The sequence below is a fragment of the Antechinus flavipes genome, chromosome 4 (genome assembly GCF_016432865.1).
Source record: "Antechinus flavipes isolate AdamAnt ecotype Samford, QLD, Australia chromosome 4, AdamAnt_v2, whole genome shotgun sequence".
Taxonomy (NCBI): Eukaryota; Metazoa; Chordata; class Mammalia; order Dasyuromorphia; family Dasyuridae; genus Antechinus; species Antechinus flavipes.
The window spans coordinates 422,297,522-422,317,390 of NC_067401.1; the positions used below are offsets into that span (position 1 = coordinate 422,297,522).

General features: G+C 35.4%; 1 protein-coding gene across 2 annotated transcripts in view; it reads right to left on the bottom strand.

The window, feature by feature from the left end:
* Window positions 1–19,869, bottom strand: part of RABGAP1L (RAB GTPase activating protein 1 like) — a 689,556-nt gene that overhangs the window by 603,208 nt on the left and 66,479 nt on the right. For both annotated transcript variants that reach the window (XM_051998907.1, XM_051998908.1), the window contains exons 2-5: window positions 13,153–13,333; window positions 11,042–11,231; window positions 3,055–3,265; window positions 742–916 (exon numbers count right to left, since the gene is read on the bottom strand). In XM_051998907.1, coding sequence (XP_051854867.1) covers window positions 742–916; window positions 3,055–3,265; window positions 11,042–11,231; window positions 13,153–13,290 — 714 coding nt within the window. In that variant the 5' untranslated portion in view covers window positions 13,291–13,333. The remainder of the gene's footprint in view (window positions 1–741; window positions 917–3,054; window positions 3,266–11,041; window positions 11,232–13,152; window positions 13,334–19,869) is intronic.

The following is a 19,869-nucleotide window of genomic DNA, read 5'->3' on the forward strand; positions in this document are numbered from 1 at the left end:
TTCATTTTAAGAAATCTATTCAAATCCTAATATTACAGTACACTCTCTGTGCACCTATATACTACATGCTACTGATCTTGGAGGTGTAAAGTCCTAGGTTTTAAGTCTCTCGTCTCATACAAAATGGCTGTGTGAACCTAGGAGAGTCAACTTCTCGGTGGCCTCAGTCAGCAATTCATAAAGTGTGAGGAGCCCCGGGACCCTTTCTGAAGAAGTCAAAATTATTTTCACAATACTACTAACATGTGGGGCAGCCAGGTAGCGCAGTGGATAGAGCACCAGCCCTGAAGTCAGGAGTACCTGAGTTCAAATCTGGCCTCAGATGCATAACAGGCCCTAGCTCTGTGACCCTGGGCAAGTCACTTAATCCCAACTGCCTCAGCAAAAAGCAAAAAAAACCCAAAATAATAATAATAATAACAACAACATTTTTTAATTTAAAATATGCTAAATATATCATAATCTATAGAAACAAAAGAACTTTGGTTGGGGTGCTGGAATCCTCAATAATTTTTAAGAGCAGACCAGGGTCCTGGCACTAAAAAATGAGAAAGCCACTGTTCCAAGCAGGTTGTGAAGAAGATGCCCACCTGCACTGGCACAGAGAGTTTCCTCAAGGAATAGAAGTGAAACACAGGTGCCATCCTATCCCAACACTAATTAATGCAGATATAGATCCTATTAACATTGTTTTAATTAACTTTCTCACTATAGCAGATCACTGGGATATGTGATACTTACTGCCTCTTGAATCTCACAGGAGAAAATGTGTATCTGAAAGTCTTCTGTCCCACGAGAACTCTCTGTAAATGCAAAGCAATCACTTTCTGTTGTCCCATCATGGCCACGTGCACAAAATAGTATTTTGTAGATTGGGAATGATGCAATTTCCACATTGCTAGATTGGTTTATTATTCTGCAAAACAAAGGTAACAGAAAAAGCCCAAATGTATTTTTCACTGTTCATTCCTTACTTTAGGATTGCAATTAGAAAGAAGGACTATTCCCATTCAGGGCTCAAAAGAGTTTTGAAATAAATTCAGGCTTAAAGCTCAATAACTAGATTTAGATCCCATTAGCACGCACAGTTTATAAATTATAAATGTAGGTTCAGAAGTACATGATGGTACATTAAAATCACCACCACAACTACTAGTCACCACTTTCTAATAAGAAACTAATGGCTAGAATGGACTGATATTACAATCAATAGCTTTCTTTGGGATAAACAACTGGACACCCAACATTTAATTCTCCTGCTTGCTTTCATGAACAGTCAATAGCCATGTCACCAAATGATATGTGTTTTACATGTAAAGTACTTGGCAAATTTTATAATCCTACATAAATGTTAGTTATTTGTTCTATTTCTTTAAGCTGCTTTTATTTCGTAGTTTTTTGTCTTCCACAAACTACAATTGATCATAAGTGATCTGTTACATGTATTCAGTGATATGGGAGAAAATTCAAAGGAGGATACCAATGACTAACCTGATAAAGACAAATACTAAGAGGTCACAATTTTAACCCTCCATTAGGAACACTGAAGTTTTTCTTCTCCTAGAAGAGGACTGAGTATATTGTGTTATAAATCTTATGTTTTTGATTTTATAAGTCACTCTCATAAGCTCTTAAATAGCAGAAACAAAGAAAACATTTGACTCAAGACCTTGCTTAACAAATGATTCCATTGGTCTAGGGTTGTGTGATTCAAGTGAATTAGGATGGAAACACCTCCGTGAAGTTTGTCCTCCAAGGAAAGAGGCAGAGGCTTGGACTAAGGGAAAATCATGTTCTAGCACCAATGGAAGGAGGAAGGTATGATCTGGCAATAGTGAGCAGCCATTCCTCTAACTACCTTGAAATTCCAAAGGAAGGAAAGAAAGGAGGGAGGGAAGAGAGAGAACTAGTGTCTCCTTTTGTTTTCCACTTAACCATCCAAACCTAATCAGATAGTCTTCTTGTCACCCTGACCCACCTCCTCCTCTTTTAGCCAGAGTGGTAAGTTTCTAATTAGCCAGTATAAAGGAGCAATGGAAGATTGTATCTGAATGAGATTGCAAAGGGGAACCTAGAAGTCACATCCAGACCATTCCAAAGATAAAACGAGCATAATTTCAAAATTGCATCATATAATAACTAAAATTTACATCCTGGTAATATGTGCTGAACCAGGGGGAAAAGGGCTCTTTGTCAAGATTCCATAGCGGAGCCCCACAAAGGTGGTGATAAGATAACTTTGAGGTAAAGAGTTTGAAGTTTTACTAATAACTTTGAGATAGTTCCAATGTTAATAAACAGAAGGGCACAGATAGAAGTTGGTCAAAAAAACCAACCATTATTAAAATGAGACCTCAAACTCCTACCCCCAACATTCTCTTCCATCAGGTCTATCCTGCTGAGTACTCCCAATTCTAATTCACAGTGATGTCAGTGATTCTCTCTGCCTCTCTCTCTCCCCATTCTCTTTCCCACATTGCCTACCATTCCCTTCATTGTCCTATTTTCTTTCTCATGCTACCACTGGGTCAGTTTTCACCATTTGTCTCTGCCTTTATGGATTTTTGTCTCCACATTCTTCATGTCTGAGTAAAATGACTGACACCTCATTTCATGATGTCAATTGTGATCCTTCCCAATGAGTACCCACAGAACTGGGCATACCTGACCCCATTTCATAATTTCACAAATTATCAATTCATCCTGTATATTTGGCAAATAGAATGCACGCATTTAAAACTAACTTGGACTTTCATTTTATGTGCATACACAAAAAAAGGATGAATTCAAAGGCAGTTTTATATGGAATTTTTTTTAATTAATTTCAGGGTGTTGTTTGTGACATGGCTAATATTGGAAATCTGTTTTGCTTAACTATACATGTTTGTGATGAGCTTTGTTGTTCTTACTTTCTCAAGGTGAGAAGAGAGGAAGTAAGGGAGAAAAAGAATTTGGAGAAAAATTAAAATTGAATCAAAAGTAAGTAAATAAATAAATCTATAAAATTCAGCTAAAAGTTATCTCTTTCTTCAAAAATGGGGAAACAGAACTTACCTTACAGAGCCTTCTGGAACATTTGGCACATAGAGAGTGACAGGGAAGGGAAATTGGCAGGAAGATTTCATGGTTGCCATTGCTCGTAAAGCTTCTACTTCATTTCGAGGAGAAGAAACTTTCATACATCCTAAGTAAGTCAGTTTATTAAATAATACACTATCTTCCTCTAGTGGTTCATTGGGAGAAGGCGGTCGGAGAGCAGAAACTTCTAAAAAGAAAAAATAATAGAAAAGTATACACACATTAAAAAAAAAAAAATCAAACAAAAACCAATCATGTATTTTGGTGATAAAATGGCTGCATTTGGTGTCAGAGGACCTAGATTCAAATCTTGCCTAAAATTTTAAATACATGTATGTGGCTCTGAAAAAAATCACATCTCTTTGAGCTTCAATTCATTCATGTGGGTGTTAACTAAATAGTTGAAGTTCCTCTAAAAATCAATCCATCAGTCTAGAGATATTTGTTAAAGTATCTATGATTATGAGATACAACATGGCAAAGAGGACAGAGAGCTGGCCTTGGAGTCATAAAGACCTGGAGGTTTAACATCCACCTCTGATAAAATTAGCTGTGAAAGTCATTTACTTTTCAATTACCCTCAGCAATAATTCGGCAAATACCTCAAACTGCAGAAAAGGTTCTCATCCACAATGATGGAAGAAGCTATTACTCAGGGACTACCTATACTACGAAATCCAATTTTTTAAAAATCCATGATCCAAAAATTGTCCCTGACTGCAACTTTTTAAATTCTCTTAATGGTACCATCATCTTCTGCCCCCCTTACCCCACACACACACACACACACACAAAACAGACTAAACACTTCAGAATAATCTTTTACTTTTTCCTCTTTCTTCTCATCCTATCAAATACCAAATCTTTCTGACTCTACTTCCATCAGTTCTCTCACATCAGGCCAAGCTGGGCCTTCATGACTCCTGAACTCCTATCTGAATCACTGTTAAAAACTTTCTTGTTACTCCTGCCACTCCAGATCTTCCCATTCAGATCCACCCTTCAGGCTATTCATGCTTTTTATGCAGGTCTCACCAACTAATTCCCTTGCTCAAATATATTTAGTGCTTATCAATGCTTACTATAGCAAATATGGTCTTCCCTTCAAGACCTTCAACAACTTGGTTCTAACCAACCCTTCTAACTTTATCCTACACCTTCACCTTTATCTGTTCTATGTTCCCAACCAAAATGCATTTTTTTCCCTATACTTAATCATTCTTCCCTTTCTGATCTCTCTGCGACCCTGGTCATGATACTACCTCACCTCATTTTCAAATCACTATAATGCCTTCTTTATCCCTTGGGCTATCTCAGGTGACACTATTCTTAATAAACCCTAGTCTCCTTTTCTTTAATGGAAAACTTTATTCCCTCACATTTCTCATGTCCACTTATTTCATTATCTTATAGTTATTTATATACATAGATCAATTTTCACCATTTGATTCTGTCTTCATGAGCTTTATGCCCCCATATCCTTTTATTATATTCTAAGCTCCTTAAGAATAAGGAGTGTGTGGTTAGAAATAACATTTTCTTTACTGAATTGACTCAATTTTCCTTCAAGGAAACAAGGAGGCCATTCTAGGGATTTGGTTAATTTTGAAAAGTAGGAATTGAACTACTGGTTATCTTCCTCATTACCTGAGGCATAAAAATCCACTTCTACAAGGGTTGGTATTACTAAGATTAAATGAATCTCAGTTTTTTAAGAGCAGGACCTCTTTCAGACCCAGAATTGCTATCTTCACGAATGTAGAAACAGAAGAGTACCAGTATCAATTCTTAGTAAATAATATCTTTTTAATTCTATTTCAAGTATTTACTTTTTCTGTACGTCTTTCATTACATTTCAGTCCTGAGCTTCAATCTTCCAACACTGGTCTGGCTTCAGTTCTCTCTTGTCTCAGTTTGGACTCTCCCAGATTTTACCACTATAACTCACCCTAGAATATTTCCACCATGTTGACCTCCCAACTCCCACTAATGAGTTCCAACCAAAGTCCTCCATTTACAGATAGGTCCAGATTAGTCGTGCTTCATTCCCCTCCTAGCATCATGCCTTCTCATGGTTAGATTTTCTTCCCTCCTGATAGAACCTCCTTTTATATTTTCTCTTCCCGCAGGAGAATGTTTAAGCTCCTTACAACAGGGCCTATCTTCTTCTTTTTGTATTAGTTTGTGCCAGTTATAGTGTCTGGCACATAAAAAGAGCTTAATAAAAGCTTTGTAACCTGCTTTGTTTTGCCCACTCACTAAGAACAAACTATCTCATTTCATCATTGAGTCCCCAGTGCCTAGGTCTGAGTAGATATATAATCAATGTCTGGAGAATTTAAGAGAAAAGAAAAGTATATACTAATCAAATAATAACAGCATTTACAAACAGTTAATACAAAGAAGAATCTTATTCCTGTAAATCAAAATTGAAACAGAAAGGTGTTTCCTATGCAAAAGTTTTAAAAAATAATTTTGAACTTCAAATGTCTAATGGAATTTACATAAATTGCAGTTTCAAAATGGTTATTCCATATCTATCTATAATAAGAAATAAAGAGGCAGTTGTATACTGAAAAAAGAATAATAGCCTAAAAAAAGTTTTTGTGTAAGCCAGATGGAGCTCTCAGCATGTAAACTATTTTTATCATTTGTGAGTGTGTGTGTGCTCGCACGTGTGTGTTTCCCCAAACAATCTGATTCATAGATATTCTTTTTCTTGCTCATTCTCATCCTTTTCTTACAGAAATATGTGTTTTTCTCTCTGTATGTATCGGGGGAGGGGAGGGAGAGTTTAATATCTCTGTGTGTGTCTGTGTCTATGTATTTTGAAGGGACAGAGATGGGAAGGACTATGCATGTAGAGAGAGAGATAAAGAAAGGGAAAAACAAGATAGTATGATAGTAGAAGCAGTTATAATATTGCAGTTAAATATATAATTCAACTGACATTTATCAAATTCCCATGTGCAGCATGGGCACCAGAGAAGATATAAAGAAAATCTCAATACCATATATCCCCACATATAGGAATATATTTTCTTTTTATTTATACAGAACAATTTGAGGAGAAGAGAAAGGTGGATATCAGGGCAAGCAAGTAGAGAAATAAAACAGAATTAGAGAAGAAAAGCAAGAGCAAAGGAGAGAGATTAATTAACCATCAAAAAACAAACTTTAAACACATCTTAGTGGAAATCTAGGCAAAACTTTCCTGCCTTAGAGAAATAAACATATTTTCTTAGAGAAGACTAAGTCATTGCTATGAATATCCATAGCTAAAAGAATTTATTATACTAGGTTTTAATACAGCAATGCCCTTAGAAGTTTTAGTAACCTATATATTAATGCATTCTAAATGTTCCTTTTTCCCTCTCCTCCCATTTGGCCATGTTTGTCCTGTTCAGTGAGCTTCTCATTGTTCTTGTCATCCAGACCTGCATCTCTCAATCACTTGCTCTCTTTCCTCTTCACTTTTTGTTCTTTTTTTCCCCTCCCTCTCTCTTTTGCTTCTTCTGCTCCAAACTTATCAGCTTTGGAAATGCTAATACACGTATTTGTAACCACTGCCAAGGATAAGCAAGGGCTTCTTTTATTCTAGTGGGTGAATTGACCAGTCATATTAGGTTCAAAACCCTCAAGTCTACAGCACCTCAACTATTTCCATGGATGTTCAAGCCTAAAAAATTCACTATATTCATGACTATTCTTGACAATTAGTCCAAGGGTGTGGCTACTTTACTCTCACTATATAATGGGCTCTATAACTAAGAAGTAGCAAGTCAATACACATTTATTAAGCATTCATGACTTGCAAAGCACTATGCTAAATGCTAGAAATGTGAATATGAAAAACTAGAACCTGCCATAAAAATGTTTGCAAACATACAAAGGATGGAAAATACAATATATGCACAAGTAAGTAGAAAATGAGATAATAGTGCATGAGCAATGTTGAGACAAAGAACTTTAGGCCAGTGGTCTCCAAAATGAGGGCCACACAGGAAGTCATAGCATGATTCCCAAACAACAATCGAAAAAAATCAACCATAAGCCAATAAGATGGGTTGTATCCATCCTTCCAAGATGGCCAATCAAAGGAACTGTTTCTAATAACCCATACTTACCCTTCACATACCCTCATTCCCTCACTCCAAATGGGCAAGTCCCCAATCTTCCTTTCTTTTGAGCCAGATTCAAATGTCAGTAGCTCAGGGGAATTTCAACTTAACTGAAACAAGCACCCACACAAGTATCTGGGCAGCCCATTAGTAAAAATTTCCAGTTCTCCACCCTTAGCATAAGTACTAGGGGGGAAAATGTTTGATCAAAGTATATGATCAAAAAAGTTTGAAGGTCATAGTTCTAGAAAATGTTGACAAGGGAGAACACATTCAAGGAACTGAGGAAAGTTTCACTGAGGAAGTAGCACCCAAGTTAAGTCACAAAGAAAGAGAAAGAGTTCCACAAGTAGAATTAATGAGGGCATACATCACAGTCCCAGAGAACATCTTATAAAATGTGGTGATAGGTGGGAGATAGCAATATAATACTAAAGCACTGCAATGGAGAGCATGTGCATAGGCTCAGGAAACAGTGCTGGAAAAATTGGTTGTAATCAGAAAGAAAAGAGCCCTGAATGTTTACCAAGAAATTTTCCTTAAACATGACTTCCCTACGCAAACAATTCCAGAGTCTCCCTATTAACTTTAAAATCAAATATAAACTCCTGTTTACCTTCTAAGCCCTTCACAATCCGGCCCCAACCCATCTTTCCAACCACACTGGATATTATCCCCTTTCCAACACTCCGTGATCCCATCAAGCCCTGCCTGGATGTATCTCTCCTCACCCTTGCAGAATTCCTCTGTTCACAGCTCAAGTAGTAACTTCTACATGAAGCCTTTCCTGGGTTCTTAGCTACCCAATTGTATCCATTGTTATTTAACTCTTGTCCCTTAAACTGTTCCTGACTGCTATCTCAAGCCACAGTCTCCCAGAAGTATATACCTTTACCCCAACCCAAGCAGCAATGGAGGCAAAAGTCCACTAACTCCAACATCCCACATCTACTGCCCTTAATTTCTCTGGCTGGTGCCCCAGAATAAGGTGTTATACTGACTCGTTTTTCTTTCTGAATGGGACAGAGGGCTTTGCATAAAACAAACACCAGCAAACTGCTATCTTCACTGCAGATTTCATTAAGTGACCTTTCTCCCCCAAAACCAAACCACTTTGGAACTAGCCTAATTTTGAGCATCAACATGCATCTATACATATCCTCAATTCCTCACTCTCCCTCTCATATAATATATCTATCTAATCAGTTGTTATCTATTGCCTTTTCTACTTCCAAAAATCTCTCATCTCCATTATTTCCTCTTTACTCATATAGACACCATCCCTGCCCAGGTCCTCATTATTTCTCATCTGGACTATTGTAATAGCTTTCTAATTGTGCTCCCTGTCTTAAGTTTTTCCCCCCAACTAAAATCTATTCTCCACATAGTTGCTAAAGGGATATTCATACACAACAAGTTTAACTATTCATTAAACTCCAATGATTATATACTAAGTCTAAGATGTAGTAATAACAACAAAAATAATAAATTGCTGGAATTTATTTGCACAGCACTTTAAGATTTACAAAGTACTTTACAAATATTTCATTTATCCCACAACAATCCAGGAAAGTAGATGCTATTTTATAGCTGAGGAAACTGAATTTGCAGGATATTTAGTAATTTACCCACAGTCATAAAGCTGGTAAGTATCTGAGGCTAGATTTATACTCAGGTCATCTTGACTACAGGCCTAAAACCTTATCCATTCTTCTACTTAGCTGCCTAATTCATCCTTTACTACACACTTTGTAATTATATGTTTCCTTTTGCCAAACTTGTCATCAACCACCAACTATTGATCACATGGCACTGCAAGCTTGGTAAACAGCAGAACTTCCCCCTAGCTAGCCCTGGCAGTCACCATTCAGTATTGCATTTCCCACCAAAATTGTCAGAGCAGTATTCTTTGTAATATGCAAAGAATTAGAGACAAAGTGAATGCAGCAATGCATTTTACAGTAAATGCTGTAAATTGTAGATTGGGATATGGTTGAGTAAACTGAGATATATGGATTCTGTTGTTGTTCAATGTCCAATTCTCTTACCCATTTGGGGTTTTCTTGGCAAAGAAAATAAAGTAGTCTGCCATATCCTTCCCCAGCTCATTTTACAACTGAAGAAACTGGAACAAACAGGGTGAAGTAACTTAAGGCTAGATTTGAACTCAGGAAAATATAGAATTCCTGACTTCAGACATTCCATCTACCAAAAACCCCATGAATATTAATTAGGGTTTAATAAATGCACTTTCACTGATTTAAAACAGATTGTAATATAGAAAAAAAAATGATAAATATGAGGAATTCCTAGAAACACAGGAAAATGTGTTCTGATAAAGAAAAAATAACACATAATAAAATATGGCCCAAAGGCCATAAGACACAATGATTATTATACATCACACAATGTCAAAGACTTGGGCAAGTGACAACTTCTCTGGGCCGCAAATCCTAAGGTTTCAAAAAAAAAAAAACTGGCACAATGGTCCCCTAAAGATTCTACCATCTCTAAATATATATTCCTATGATCCCCACATCAAAAAGGTAGAGCAAAATATACATTTTGTCAAATACCTATGATTGCTTCATTGTTTTTCTTTGTTGAAAAGTGTTCAATCTAGGTAAGGAGGGAGAGATAATTCTTGAAATGGCTCATTTAAAAAGAGAGAGAGAAGACAAAAATAAAACTCTAAAAATGAAAAAAAAAAAAGGCAAAAATATTCAATTGTTCCAAACTCCTAGGACATACATATGTATATATACACATATATTCATTCTCTTTCTCTCTCTCTCTCTCTCTCTCTCTCTCTCTCTCTCTCTCTCTTTCTCCCTTTCTGTCTGTCTCAGCTTTCAAAATTTTCAATAAAATTGATGTGAAATTTGGCTCACAGATCAGGATGGGGTCCCATTTCTCGAGATTCTAATAAATAATTCTGCTTTCTATGTGTGATCTCTATAGTAGTCAATTTGGGTAGGTCTTTTTGTCCCAAACAAGGCTAAAGAGAGAGAGGGTAGAAAGGGGAAGGAAGTAAGGAAGCAGCACATTTTCAAGGGTCACCAACCTAAGGTTGTGACCCAAATAACAGAAGTCAAAGCATTACAGAAGGATCTTGGAAAATCTCAAAATGAAACTAAGCCATCTGTCCTGAATATGTCAGTCAGCTAAGAATGCTGGTAAAGTCTACATTCTACCTATTCTCTTCTTTCCTATGCTGCTATATGAAGCATACAGAGTCCAAACTTGTTAGAGGATATATGATAATAAATGAAGTTGTTATAACAGGGACCATGGGCATCCCTACTGTAAATAATACTGTGTAGTGGCACAAATTACTATTGGGTGAAAGAGGAGATACAAAGGATTGGAAACTTACAAAAGACAGTAAAACTACCATATGACCCCAACAGATTTGTATCAGTGTTGCAATTCATTCTAACCATATAAGTGGCAACTCACCTACCATTACCTCAAATATAATATACTACTAACGCAATTTAGAGAGGGCCAACAAATAATTTTCATGAAATCTGAGGACACATTTTTCATATTACTTTATATTGATATATGTTAACTTAGGAAAAAACCATTGTCACAAAATACAATTAGTACAATTTTTACTAAAAGGACAACAGAAAAAAATAGGGGTAGCAGTGACATCTTGTACCAGCTCCTGATTTTTACATGTGGGTCTTTTTCCCTCTTTTGTGAGATCTTTGGAATATAGTAGAAATCAGAAAGTATGTGCAGTTTAATAACTCTTTGGGCATAGTTCTTAATTTTCTCCTGAAAATTCTTTCTGATCTTTATTCAATTGTTCTTATGCACTAGCAGCAAAGTACCTGTATTAGAAGGATCCAGCACTAACTGGAGAGAAGGCCTATTTGCTTGCTTGGCTGAAACATCAGTAAATGAATGACCACAAATTTCAGTCGAACTTTCACAATCAAAAAGATGGTTTTGACCTTTTTCAGAATCCCTCAGAATCTCTTCCATTGCCTTTTCCAACTGTTCATCTCCATTGGAGACGATCTGCAAGTTAAAAAAAATTCTGTAAGTTAAAAAATTGCAATAAACTTTAAACTTGTCTACATAGAGTTATATAAATATAAAATGCAATATATATGTCAATTAATGTCTGTTACCTGCCAGACACAAATCAAACATTTTATTGCTTGAAACAAAACAAATTAAAGCAACCATACATTACAAAAAGAAAACAAGCTGTACCTAACTTGACAGAAATCTCACCTCAAACATTTTTTAAAAAATAAATGAAATGATGCTTATTCCATTGTGCTTTCACCATGAAATTATGGGGATATAATTTTTTTAACTACATTTTAAAAGTGATTCAATTTACAAAAACCGAATATATACATTTTAAAGACAACCACACCATATTTGCATGAAATAAGGAAAGAAAGAATGCAATGAAGTTGTACTCAACACTGTCATTGGTAACTATCTTCAATTAATACTCATCCTTTACAAAGATCTTATCTCTTATTAAAAGTGGTTTAACTTAATAAGGAAAGCCCTTGATGTCCTATTTGATTTCTTAAATTGTTTGTCTGAGGTCATTTTAGAACATATATGTTATGAAAAAAATCTAATTATGCAGTTAAGATTACAATATACAATATGTACTCAGCAAAGGCCCATCTTACACATAATCTAACCAATCTTGGTTTTTTGTAATAACTTTTGGTTGTTATTTTAGATCTGTGATTTCAATGCAGGAACTCCCTCTCCCAATTCATAGATTCTCCAAGGTAGAGAGATAAATTGCCTGTGATTTACAGCTTTAGAGAGTTGCCCAAGACACCAAAAAACTAAATTATCTAGAATAGGTAGGAATTTATATTAATTCTAGGAGCAGTTCATTATGCCACAATACCTCTCAATAATACTGATAATATGGGAATAACCAAATTCCTTTATAAAAATGCCCTTGGAAGATCATTTGGTCCATGTAACTTTGCTGTACCTCATTCCATCACCTTGTTTTAGTCAGGCATATTTTCAGAGAAATAATGGCACAAGACAGAATATATACCTCTACAATTAAAATTAGGAGAAGATACATCAAATTTACTACCAAAATATTTTAAAATCAGTATAATTTTCATTAAATTAATAAGTGTTATACCTTTGAAGGTATAAAGTCAATATGTTGTAACTTTCACCTACTTTTCATTCAAAGGCCATTCTATTGTATTTCTATTTCTATTCTAAATGTCTTACTTGCTCCTAAAGCTTTCACAGTTCCATCATCCAAAACAAAACACAACCCAAGAATGAATTGAAAACGTGATAAATAAAACCTTTGAAACTTTTTACTCCTACATTTTTCAATATACTCGTGGGAGTCTCAGTTTCTGGACATCAGTCACTCAACAAGCATTTATATATAAAACAAAATGCATTTGCATTGTCACATTGTTCTCATGTCTCTAAACACTTAGATTGTTATTACTGTGTTACTTTTTGTCATTAAAAATTTATAATCATCTCTACATGAATACTCTCAAATGTTAAAATACTGCCAAATATGTACATCTAAGTCACAGTAACTGTAACAGGAGTAATATACCAAAAGGTTTTCTTGATATACAATGTAAAAATCTCACTAAAAACAAAAGTAAACATATATTATACTTGATTACTTGATCAGCTATCTTGTGTACTAAGGGAAAGACACAGAAAGATAGCTAAATGAACAAAAACATCAGAAATTCAATAACTCCCTTAAAAACCAAGAAAAAGTTTCAACTACTTCCCCAAATCAGCTTCAGGGTAAATAAATATTAACTGGAGCCTTCTGAACACATCAACAGTTAAGAGGAGAGAAGGAGTAGAAATCTGATTTCACATAATTATTTAGAACCCATTCAAGTATTAAAAACATACAACAAATAAATGGAAATCATTTGGAAAAAAATATATATACCTTTAGTTGAGGTCTTTCATCATCCTTTGTAGAGCTATCACCTGCTTGCTGGGGTACCAAAACAAATTCTTCACTATTGAGTGTGGTCACAGAATCAGGTGACCCACTAACCTTCGGTAAGGAAGCTCTGACCTCCATTTCAGGACTGCAAACTTCTCTTGCCACATTCACCTTGCCAAAACTACAAAGAGGAAAAAAAATACTGCCAATTAAAACATTTTTAAAACACTTTAAATAACTTCAGTTTTAAAAAAAAAATTCCTATAAACAGGAATCCTGCTAACTAGATAATTAACTCAAAGTTACCCAGACTGCCTGTTCAAATTGAGCTAAGTACAAAGGAAATGTATTCTTTTCACCCTGAGACTCCAGACTGCCAGAATCATTGTTTCCTGAAAAACCACACGAACCCCACCCAAATGTAAATTAAATAAACTGTGCAAATTATTTTAATATCACTAAACTTCCAGTAGAAACAGTGGTCCTCCTTTTTAATAATAGATAAAAAAGAAAAACAGGTCAGAAGCAAACACAAAAAAAAAAAAAAAAGTCCCTGAAAGAATTTCATTAGCTCAATCTGGATGTTTCAGATAACATTCCTCCTCTAGTGTTTGTTAGGCCACAAAGTGATTTTTCTAGGTCAATAAAGTTTTTTTTTTAATTTAAGATAAAGTTATAACCACCTCAAGCCTTGTGTCTTTCCTAGATACTACACTAATTATCTAGACAAACAAAAAGCTCTCAAATGACAATCATATAAGAAAACAAGTGTCAGTTATATTGTGCATTTGTTTCTGCAAAAGCTACAGTGTGTTGTCAGGGGAAAAGCTCAAATTGCATACTACAATTGAGCCCGCCACCCTTCTACTGAGAGCAGGGGAAGAAGACAAGGATAGAACGATAACAATCATTTAGTCTATTATTTTTTTGTATATCTTATCTGTATAGCACTGTACCTCCCCCCTTTTCCTTCCTTGCCCTCTTCCCCCAGAAGAATATAAGTGGCATGAGGGCACTCAGTTGTGCAGTTATACTGGCCTACTTAACAGTTCCTTAAACAAAATACTCCACCTATTTTTGTATTGAATGTCTATCTCGGCCTCTTAGTTTCCCTGGCTCCTTCCATCAAGAATCAAGTCAAATGCCACCTTCTACAGGAGGTTTCTATGGTTCCTCCAACTGGCAGATCATCTGCTTAGCCATTATTAATAATCTGTGGAAAGTAGTAGAAACCACATGAGGTGCTAAAAAGAAGGCAAAATCATGGAGTCTGAAAACTACAGACCATAAATCTGACAAATTTTTAATAAAATTCTAGAATGTATTATTAAAGGAATGACTCATGATTCTCCAGAAAAAGCAGAAATTGCCACAAAGGGCCAGAATGGCATCATCAAGATTATGTGATGCCTGACAATCTTATTTTATTCATTGACAAAGTTATTAAACCATAATATAAAGGGAGGCAAGAAAAATGAAAAGAAAAGGGAGGGAAGGAAGAAAGGATCATAGGAAAGAAAAAAGAGAGACTCCATTACAAGTATGGAGTTAGAAGGTACATAGATGAGAGGAATTACTATAGCTGATTAGCACCGGGGATAGTGGCTGGGTCAAAATAAAATTCTAAAGCTGTTGATCAAAAATATAGTAGGAGCTATATTATGATGTCCTGGCATTCTAGAGCGCAATTTCGAAGTATGCTCAAAAAATTATCAAACTGTGCATACCCTTTGATCCAGCAGTGTTTCTACTGGACTTATATCTCAAAGAAATCTTAAAAAGGGAAAGGGACTTGTTTATGCAAGAATGTTTGTGGCAGCCCTCTTTGTAGTGGCTAGAAACTGGAAACTGAGTAGATGCCCATCAATTGGAGAATGACTTCAATAAATTATGGTATGTGAATCTTATGGAATATTATTGTTCTGTAAGAAATGACCAGCAGGATGATTTCAGAGAGGCCTGGAGAGACTTACATGAACTGATGCTGAGTGAAATGAGCAGAACCAGGAGATCATTCTGTACTTCAACTACAATACTATATGATGATCAATTCTGATGGACAGGGCTCTCTTCAACAATGAGATGAACCAAATCAGTTCCAATAGAGCAGTAATGAATTGAAGCAGCTACACCCAGCAAAAGAACTCTGGGAAATGAGTGTGAACCACTATATAGAATTCCCAATTCCTCTATTTTTGTCCGCCTGCATTTTTGATTTCCTTCATAGGTTAATTGTACATTATTATCCAGCCTTCATTTTCTTGCCATGTCAAGACAGTGGAGTAATTTTCACAGGGACATAAAAGGATTAGAAATTAAAATCCTGTGAAAATCAACTAAGATAATATTTTCAGTTCCTATTTTTTAAAAATCTTTATTCAAAAGCTAAATCTTCACTTCAACAATCTACTTTTGATTGAATTCCAAACTAATGTGTAAATTTATATAAATTTAATTCAATTACATAATTTTTAAAGAAATCAACTGGATTTTTAATATGTAGTCCATAAAAAATCTAAAATATATTTCTCTATATATCAATCTATCTAGCTAATCCTCCAAAGGTATAGATATCCAAACTGAAAAACCTTTTAAGGTCCCTTTCTACCTCTAAGATATATAGTGCTGTTTCAAGATATAAGAAGCTGTCTCAAACGGAGTTAAATTAAAAGTACCAAAGTAGTACCTAATTTCTATTCACTCAATTCAAAGTGTCTTTGTTTAGTGAGACTACCAAAAGCTCAGCACTTATACTAACACTACTAATTTCCCTTTAAGTGTGATAACCCTATTCTTATTTGTTGACTAAAGACCAATAAAGTGATAGACTGACAACTCTAAATAAAATATGAAATTTTTAGGGTTCTATGATGTCTACCATTGTTTGTAAACTAAAAGCTAAAGATGTCTACAAGGAGGAAACTCCACTTCAAATGTATTCTTAAGATATCAAATATGTATATCAGAGCACTACAAGTCTTGATTAAATTAACAAATATATAGTTGTTCTGTATGATCAGGTTAATCTGTATTTTTCCTGTTCATCTCTTTTCCCACAGTGGCATCTCCTGGACAATATATAAATGATTTTAACTGCAAATGAACCAAATCTACACCAACCTTGAGCTGGAAATGAGTCCCACCTAATTTCGTAAAATGAACAAATATTTGAAATTCTCAATGATAAATTCTAAATTAAAACTTCATTAGAAGGCTAAAATTGTAATCCTACATATTAAAAACTAGACTAGCAGCATTCAGACAACTAAAGCATTCTGTCTAACTAAAAGTGATTTTCTTATTACATAACATTTCAATACATAAAATCAGAGTGTAAAACATAAAGCTCCCTTCTGAAGTGAAACAAAATGACATCAGCCCTCTCGCTTTCGGTTTACTTGGTGGACTCATATCCATTCATTTTCCAAGTAACTCTTGAATTAAAATAGCAACCTAAATAGTAACCCAAAAACCTAAGTGTGAGTCAAAGTTTGGACAGGGTAATAGCCCAGTCAGGAGGAAGTTTAGAAATGACTACAGCTGAACCATTACCAAAATGGAAAAAAGCAGTACTGTGGATAATAAAAAGAAAATTAGCAATAGTTTCAAAACATTAAAAAAAAAAAAAAAAACCTTTACCTTAGTATTTCTGAGGAAAAAATTCTAGTCAGAAAAATAAAATAGCATTTGGCCATCAGAGCCCTTTGAAACTTTGAGATTGTTTCAGTTTTTAAAAGTGGGAATATTAACCCCCATTGCCAAAGTCTCTTAGTATTTCTTCTCATTCAGAAGAAAGGACTTGCCAATACAGTAGGAGCTATATTATAGGTTCTGACCTAAAAACAATCTATTTCTAAGCTATGGAAATACTGGCTTGACCATATTGCCACGCTCAGGTCTGGGCTTGCCAGGCTACTTTCCTCATAAACTTTCAGTGAATAGAAACTTTATAGCAGGGAGAAGCCTGAACACATACAAGCAAAACAATTCCAAAGCAAGACATTCATGAGAAAGAACAAATATGGAGATAATCCATTAACCAAAGCTAGAATATGGCCATCATTATCCCTTCCTTTAATTCCATTAAATCTTCTTTGCTCTCCAAAATACTACTCTTTTGCCCTCTCAGAATGACTTCAGCACCTGGCTTGCAGTTTTCTTTTCCAGGAAGGTAATTGTCACAGTGGATACAACCCTGGGCCTGATGTCAGAAAGATCCAAGTTTAAGGCTAGCCTCAGACACCTCCTACCCATGTAACTATAGATAAGGCACTTAACCCCTGTCTGCCACAAAATGTGGATGATAATACTATTACCTACTTCATAGGGTTGTTGTAAGAATCAAATGAAATAATATTTGTACAGCCTTCATATAATGCCTGGCATATTATAAGCATTTAATTAATATTTATTCCCCTTCCTATTCCTTCCAAACTTGCTTCATCCTTATTGATTCAAATGTTGACATTGACAACCTCCTAATTAATCAACCTCCTCAACATCCATCTTCATTCTGCTTCAGCCATTCACAAGAATCTTTGTCCTAACCCCAAAAGACACTGCTATCGACACTCTAATGGATGAGACTCCTCTCTTTAGTCATAGTTTCCTTGTCTCCCACTTTTCCTACTGTCTCATTCTCCCTGTCTCATCCCCTCTAAACATGCTACATAGTTATTTGTTCTACTGGGAGGCCCAGTGGATACAACATTACTATGAAGCTCAATGTAAATGTCTTCAACCCACAGTAGAATATGTGGCACAATGGATGTTTGCAGAAGATTGATTCAGAAAGTGTTAAGAAATGCAATCAATGGGGCAGCTGGATGGTGCAGGGGATAGGGCACTGGCACTGGAGTTAGGAGGACCTGAGTTCAAAGTTGACTTCAGAAACTTAACACTTCCTAGCTGTGTGACCCTGGGCAAGTCACTTAAGCCCAATTGCCTCACAAAAGAAAAAAAAGTTTTTAATGCAATCAAAGTGGAAAAAGATAAGTGTTCACTGATTGGTCCAGTGGAATAAGTATATGGTTTATTAATACTTTAAAGGCAGCATCATATTTGACTTTACATATGTTATCTCAACGATATTTATAGACTGAGGGAGATACTATTGCTAATATTCTACTATTAAACTATCAGGTTTTTTTTAGTATAATTCATACACTGAGTGTTAAGGAATGGGTTTAATGAAGAGTCATTTCAATGTCCTTTCTTCCATCTCCCCTCCCCCAATTTTTTCCATTTTTCTACAGGAACTGGGTAAATTTTAAATCACTCTGTTTATGGGAGTAAATGATTCCAAATCTGAGCTTTATATTTGAAGTCAAAATGCCTAAATTGATCTGCCAATAAAACCTACTTGAATTATTTTGTACTATGATATCTCATATCTATGTATTTTATCACTAAATAGATAGAAGTAAACTTTGCTTGCTTCCAAAGAGAAAAGTTTATAACTTTGGTGCTCTGTTTTTATACTTCTCACTTGATTAAAATGATTGTCCAGCAATTATGCTGAACTGTGGTTTTAAAAAAAAATCTTAAATTACATATTTGTATATTCATTTGTTGTCTGGGAAACCACTATTCCATGCCACCTTTAAAAATAAGTGTAACATCCCGTCTAGTAGTCCTAAAAAGCAATGGATTACAAAATGAATTACAAAACAGAATAGCCTAACCCATCTCTTCCTAAATATTATTTAATTTATCAATCCTTCTACTGAATGAATCCAAGAACATATAGAGAAAAAGCTCAACATAGGGAAAACACAAAATGATTTCTTACCACAAACCCTTCCTTTTTCTTACAATGTTTATCCATTCTATATCTCTCCTTATAATACAATATCCTATCAAAAAAAAGTTGGGGGGAATTACTCTATTTTTAATATGCAACACATATCCAGCACTATTTCATTTTTAACTTTGTCAGAACTCATTCCCTAAAAATTTCCTATTTCCATATTTTGGCTCAGTTTTGAGCCAGGTGGCACAGTGGATATAGAGCACCAGACCTGCAGTCAGGAAGCCTCATCTTCCTGAGTTCAAATCTGGCCTAAGGCACTTATTAGCTATGTGACCCTGTTACCTAATCCTGACTGCCTCAGTTTCCTCATTTGTAAGATAATGGCAAACCATTGCAGTATCTTTGCCAAGAAAGCCCCAAATAGGGCCAGGAAGAGAAGGGCATGGTACAACTGAAAAAATGAGACTGAGCTGAATATTTTGGCTCATACTGCTCCCAACGTCTATGTATACCTCTATACATGCTGTTTGTCAAAATCCAACTCATCCCTCAAAACCTGTGTGGTACAGATACTGTGGCAGCCTTTCTTGATCTTCACCATTTCATGTACTTCTCTCTCCTTTCAGCTCCCAGAACCTATTGTGTTGGTCATAGTTGACTTTACACTGTTATATGTTATTTGTATACATGGCTTATCCTGATAACTAAAATAGAAACTCTTTGACAACAGAAGCTAACATGTAGTAGGAAGGACTTCACTAAGTATTTGAATCAAATTATATCATGGCTTTTCCATCAGTCTGACCTCAGTCAAGTTGTATAACCTCTCTAAATCTATTTCTTCATCTAACAAATAAGGAAATTGGACTCTTACAAAGTCTCTTGCAACTCTAGATCTACATGCAGATGCCCCAAGACAGGAGGTTAGAAGACGAAATCAGAGTCAAAAGTTTGTTTCATTGCAT